This window comes from Xenopus laevis, chromosome 4S (genome assembly GCF_017654675.1).
Source record: "Xenopus laevis strain J_2021 chromosome 4S, Xenopus_laevis_v10.1, whole genome shotgun sequence".
NCBI lineage: Eukaryota > Metazoa > Chordata > Amphibia > Anura > Pipidae > Xenopus > Xenopus laevis.
This window is the reverse complement of record NC_054378.1, coordinates 6,954,440-6,960,695: the sequence shown is the minus strand read 5'-3', so window position 1 is coordinate 6,960,695 and position 6,256 is coordinate 6,954,440. Positions and strand designations below refer to the sequence as shown.

At 43.3% G+C, this 6,256-nt stretch overlaps 1 protein-coding gene across 1 annotated transcript; it reads left to right on the top strand.

Annotated features, from left to right (window-relative positions):
• Positions 1-1,465: 1,465 nt before the first annotated feature.
• On the top strand, positions 1,466-5,907 carry MGC131136 (uncharacterized protein). The gene is given in 2 exon segments (NM_001096269.1): positions 1,466-1,742; positions 5,500-5,907. Coding segments are annotated over 2 exon segments (456 nt in total). The 5' UTR covers positions 1,466-1,496; the 3' UTR covers positions 5,710-5,907.
• The last annotated feature ends 349 nt before the right edge of the window (positions 5,908-6,256 follow it).

The following is a 6,256-nucleotide window of genomic DNA, read 5'->3' as shown; positions in this document are numbered from 1 at the left end:
AATTGCTTCAATGTCTCCATCTGTCACGTGATAAATGAATACAGTGAAACCTCAACCTGATTGAAAAGTTTTACATTGTGGTTTTCCCACCTATATATTATGCATGATAAATTTCCCTGATTTTCCTGGATTTTACACCATTTTTTCTGGTCCCCTGAAAAACGTAAAATGAGGGGTCTACTGTATTCCCTTTAAATAAGATCTGATGACTTCTAAGATGTTTTTTTAAATAGTTTTTTATTAGCAATGATTCCATTATTTGACAGCAGGGAGCGCTGCTGTATTATATGTGTGTTTACCCTGCTTGCTAGTATTTTCATATACAGTGACTGCTCTCAGATGTGTTACAAATTAACCAGCCAAAGTGCTTGAGAGCTCCCCGGAGGACACCCAAGCAGTTAGGTTCAGGGCACCCGCTCAGATTCGGGGAGATTAGTCGACCTGGTGACAAATCTCCTTTTCTTCGGGGCCACTAGTCTCCCCGAACTGCCTCCACCGGCTAGAATTTAAATCGCTGGCAGGATGGCACTCGGAACGCTTCGTTTTTCGATGCTCACTCTAGTGACACTTTTTCCTGCCCAGAACCCTATTGGACCAGGCTGGAACGGGGTGCATGCAATGCGGGGCAACTCTGTCTGCAAATATATTGTTCTAATTCCGTGGCCCAAAGTCATTTAACCAGGGGTGCTTCGCCAATGAGGCAAGTTGAGGCTGTCGCCTCAGGCGGCAGCGCCCCACTAGGTACCAGGGGCAGCAAAAATGCTGCTCCTGGTACTTTAAGAGCGAATTTACAGGGGAGGGGGGGCAGCAGCAACTGCTGCTGCCTCAGGCAGCGGAGGGGCCAGGATCGCCCCTGCATTTAACCCCTTCAGAACACCTGTTACTTATTCAAAAATGCAGAATTTCAACGATTCCCACTCTAATGACACTTTTCCTGCCCAGATCCCTATTGGACCAGGTTGGAATGGGGTATTTGCAATGCGGGGCATCTCTGTCTGCAAATATATTGTTCTAATTCCGTGGCCCAAAGTCATTTAACCCCTTCAGAACACCTGTTACTTATTAAAAAAAAATGCAGAATTGCAACGATGCCCACTTTGATGCCCTTAACCCTTTCGGGCCAGGCTGGAATAAAATGGATTGCATCCCTCTCGGTGCATATGTGAAACGAGTTACTTATTCAACAGACACGAATGGGAAACGGATGCTAATTTTCCGGCTCACAACTGCTGCAGTTTATGCCGGGCAACCTTCTCTATAAAGGTATACTTTTTAATCTGTAGCCCAAGGTCATTTAAATCTTTAAAACCTCAGTCACTTGTTCGCTGACAACTTCAGTGGTTTCAAAAGTATTAAAAACGAAACTGAAGTTCCCAGTCTCACCTCCCAAACTCCACCCTTTCCACTTTAGCTGCTCTCCCACCCCCAGCTCAGCACCATAATCACTTGGAACTAGAGCAGAAGAGCCGCATCTCAGTCCCTGGCCTCGGAGAACAATGGAGAACATCGGTTACAGCGGGCAGATGAACATGTCGCCACCTCTCTATGGTAGCCCGGGCTATGAGCCACTCAGGGAAGAGATGGAGTTCCGAGGGGGCCCGGGGATGCAAATACAGTCCACTGTACTGACCATAAGCCCAGAAGCACCGCCCGTGCGGGACCACCTGGTCTGGTCCATCTTTAACACCCTCTACTTAAACTTCTGCTGCCTGGGATTCATGGCTCTGGCCTACTCTGTCAAGGTGAGGGGAGTCACTTGTAACTATAGGGCTGGGGATCGGCATTTGCTTAGTGCCCCCCTCATTAGCTCGAAAATGTCATAAAGTAATTGTAGTTTCACTAAGTTGTAGTTTCATTAAGACTAAGCGAGAGTTAATCAGTGTTAAACAAGTGGAAGCAGGTAGTTGTTGTTAGCAGGGCCTGATTAAGGGCTCTTACGCATGAGCGTTTTTACCTGCGCTCCCCTGCGTTTCGTTTTTCGGCGTTCAGCCGCAGGGGAGCGCAGGAATAGACGCATTTAATTATTTCAAATGGGGCTGTACTCACACAGGCGCGTGTAGGCGCCGAACGCAGGTTGAGACACAACATGCTGCATTTTTCCTGCGTTCGGCGCCTACATGCGCCTGTGTGAGTACAGCCCCATTTGAAATAATTAAATGCGTCTATTCCTGCGCTCCCCTGCGGCTGAACGCCGAAAAACGGAACGAAGGGGAGCGCAGGTAAAAACGCTCATGTGTAAGAGCCCTAATAATGGAGTCGAGGGATTAAGCTCTGGGTAAATATGATTCTCTAGGCTGACGGTCATGACTCTCAGCAATGTCTGAAAGGAGAAATAAACCCTAAAAATGACTATAGCTCAAAATGACATATTATATATAGTGAACTTATTGCACGAGGCTAAGGGCTCTTACTGACGAGCGGTTGAAGCTGCGCTCCCCTGCGTTACGTTTTTCTGCGTTCAGCCGCAGGGGAGCACAGGAATAGACGCATTTAGCTTTTTTCAATGGGGCTGTACAATTTATAACAATTTTGAGATAAGTGTAACAATTTAGATAAGGTGGTCCCTTGGGAAAAGTTAGACTCCCAGCTTAAAGGCAAATTCACCTTCATTAGTAAAACTGTAATAACTGCAGAAAAAAACCCCACAGAAATATGTTCAAACTTTCTTAACCTGACAAACTTTGTAAAATTTACATGGCAATTAGGCGTGGGGCCTAAAAAATGGATGTGGTCAAAAAAATTGCCAAATTTTTTTGTCCCTTTTTTTTTATTTCCAAAATGTTGGGAGGTATGCCTAAAACATAATTTACGACATGTCTAGCTATTTCTTTAGATAAGCTTTACTTCTCCTTTAAAGCCTGCTTATAACATGATCAGGTCCAGTCGTTTGGCCCGTGTCAATGGTCAGCAGTTTGGCCAAGGACTTATTGGAAATTCCAGGGGAAAATGTCTCTCTGGTTCTAAAGTGAGTTTTGCCTCCGAGCCCTGGATCACCTTCATTTGGAATAAACTGCTTCCTCCCTCTTTAATCAGAATTAAAGCTCTATGACTTGGAAGGAAAATCACTGGGATGTGAAAGGTTTTTGCATTCTCGTCGTCCCCTTGTTCTGCTTCAGAGGTTCACTTTCCCTTCCCCTCTCAGCACAGGTCTCTGCCAAGTTCCTGGGTTAATCAACAAACACAGAGGGGAGGCATGACACAGCCAGAGAGGAGATATGTGTACATAGGGACTGGAAAAACAGAGAGAAAACTGATAGTGTTCATTTCATTCAGCCCTGGGGCCAAATGTACTCCTTGTTTTTCTGCAGCCTACCAGTACATTTAAAGGGATACTGTCATGGGAAAAAAAAAAATTTTCAAAATAAATCAGTTAATAGTGCTGCTCCAGCAGAATTCTGCACTGAAATCCATTTCTCAAAAAAAAAAAAAAAAGATTTTTTTATATTCAATTTTGAAATATGACATGGGGCTAGACATTTTGTCAATTTCCCAGCTGCCCCACGTCATGTGCTCTGATAAACTTCAGTCACTCTTTACTGTTGTACTGCAAGTTGGAGTGATATCACCCCCTCCCTTTCCCCCCCAGCAGCCAAACAAAAGAACAATGGGAAGGTAACCAGATAGCAGCTCCCTAACACAAGATAACAGCTGCCTGGTAGATCTAAGAACAACACTCAATAGTAAAAACCCATGTCCCACTGAGACACATTCAGTTACATTGAGAAGGAAAAACAGCAGCCTGCCAGAAAGCATTTCTCTCCTAAAGTGCAGGCACAAGTCACATGACCAGGGGCAGCTGGGAAATTGACAAAATGTCTAGCCCCATGTCAGATTTCAAAATTGAATATCAAAAAAATCTGTTTGCTCTTTTGAGAAATGGATTTCAGTGCAGAATTCTGCTGGAGTAGCACTATTAACTGATGTGTTTTGAAAAAAAACATGTTTTCTGATGACAGGATCCCTTTAAGCTTTAGTTCTCCTTTAAAGGGGTCGTTCAGCTTTAAATTAACTTTTAGTAGTATGTACAGAGTGATATTCTGAGACCATTTGCAACTGGTTTTAAATTTTTATATCATTTTTGGTGTTTGAATTATTTAGCTCTTTGTTCAGCTGCTCTTTGGCAGCTATGGTTGCTAGAGTCTAAATTACTCTAGTAACCAAGTAATGATTTAACTGTGAGACTTGAATAAGAGGAAACCTGAAGAGATAAGTAACAAAAAAAAACTTATTGCGGGTTAAATGGCTGATGGTTGGTCTGCCTCTCGCAGTGGGCCCTGAGCAAATGTCCATTAAAGGGGTGCTTCCCCTTTAAGTTAACTTTTAGTATGCTATAGAATGGCCAATCCTAAGAAACTTTTCAGCTAGTCTTCATTATTTATTTTTTATAGTTTTTGAATTATTTTCCTTTTTCTTCTGACTTTTCGGGGCAATTTCGGAGGGATTAGTCGCCCCGAAGAAGAGGAAATTTGTCACTGGGTGACTAATATCCCCAAATCTGAGCGTGTGTCTCTGCCCTAAGGCTACAAATGTATTGTTATTGCTACTTTTTATGACTCAAGTCTTTCTATTTGGGCCTCTACTATTCATATTCCAGTCTCTTATTAAAATCAGTGCATGGTTGCTAGGGCTTTGAACCTTAGCAACCAGATTGCTAAAATTGCAAACTGGAGAGCTGCTAAATAACTCAAAAAACACAAATAATAAAAAATGTAATTGAATTGAAAATTGTCTCGGAATATGGCTCTCTCATCATACTGAAAGTTAACTCAACGGTGAACAACCCCTTTAAAGGGCATGTAAAGGCAAATAAAATCCCATTTTTACTTTCTTTAATGAAAAAGAAACCTATCTCCAATATACTTTAATTAAAAAATGTGTACCGTTTTTATAAGAAACCTGACTGTATGCAGTGACCAGGCCCGGACTGGCAATCTGTGGGTTCTGGCAAATGCCAGAGGGGCTGCTATAAGGTCCCATAGAAAGTCAGTATTTAGTGGGCTGGTGGGGGCTGATTGGGCCTCTGTGTACCTGAAATGCCAGGGCCTATTTTAATTCTCAGTCCAGACCTGGCAGTGACATTCTCCCTTCATTTACTGCTGTGGATAGGAATTGTCAGACGGCCCCTAACTGCTCTGGGGGGAAACAATACTTATGAACAGCAGGGGGAGCCCCCGCCTTACTTCCCAGCCATGCAGAACTCAAGCAGCTTTGTTTGTTTCCCTGTAGAGCATGTGCACAGTCTTGGTCTTGCAAAGATGTATAACAAAGTTACAAGATAGTGACCCCCTGTGGCCAACTTTGAAAGCATAAATCATTTGTTTGATTAGGCTTGTGGTGCAGTAAGTTCATGTTTATGTTTAGTATACAAAATACAGCATTTCTAGCCTTATTCCAGACTTTACTTCCCCTTTAAGTCAGGAAGCTGTTGTACTACGCAATACTTTGTTTCCACCTGTCATTCTAACGCCCACACTCTACTTCGTTTTTCCCTCTCTACAGTCACGAGATAGGAAGTTGATCGGAGACAGAAGTGGAGCCATGAGTTTTGCGGGCACTGCCCGAGGATTGAACATCACTGCCACCCTGCTGAGCATACTCACATTTATTGTTATAATTATCCTTTTGGTAACCGGAGTGATCACCATGGTAAAGGCGGCTCAATCTTATCCCAATCCATATCCCGGCAACATAAACCCCTGGGGGAACTGAGGGGGTCCCTTTCTGCGGGCGATTCTAAGGCAATGGACACCCGAAACTTCACAAAACCAGAGTATTTTCCAAGTCCAAAGATGAAGCGGGAGTTGCCACGTCTCTAGCGAGACTACTCTGCATGTTTCACTTATTACTGAACTGTTTAGGTTAGAAAGTGCATTGACTCATTGAATAAATATTTGTTTTTGATTGCAAGTACATTTTGCTCATTTTACGTCTGATAAATAGTTTTTCCTCCCTTTATATATCTTGTAACCTCTGACTGTACTGGTAGGGATTATGTTTATTTTATCATAAGCAGATAAGGGTCAGTAATGGGCCACAGTGTATTAAAGCCCATTGAGTATTTTACAGCAACGCTTTACGGCAGAAAATTTCATGCCTGAAACCAGATGCTCTTTATAGACAATTGGTGAGAAATATTGATATGACTGCAAGGGAACTGTCCAATCGGCCTTGGGCAACCCCCCTCCCACGCCGCAACCATCTTCCCAGGCCCCCAGCACTTTCCTAATATTGCATCCACAATTGGGCCTGTGCCGAT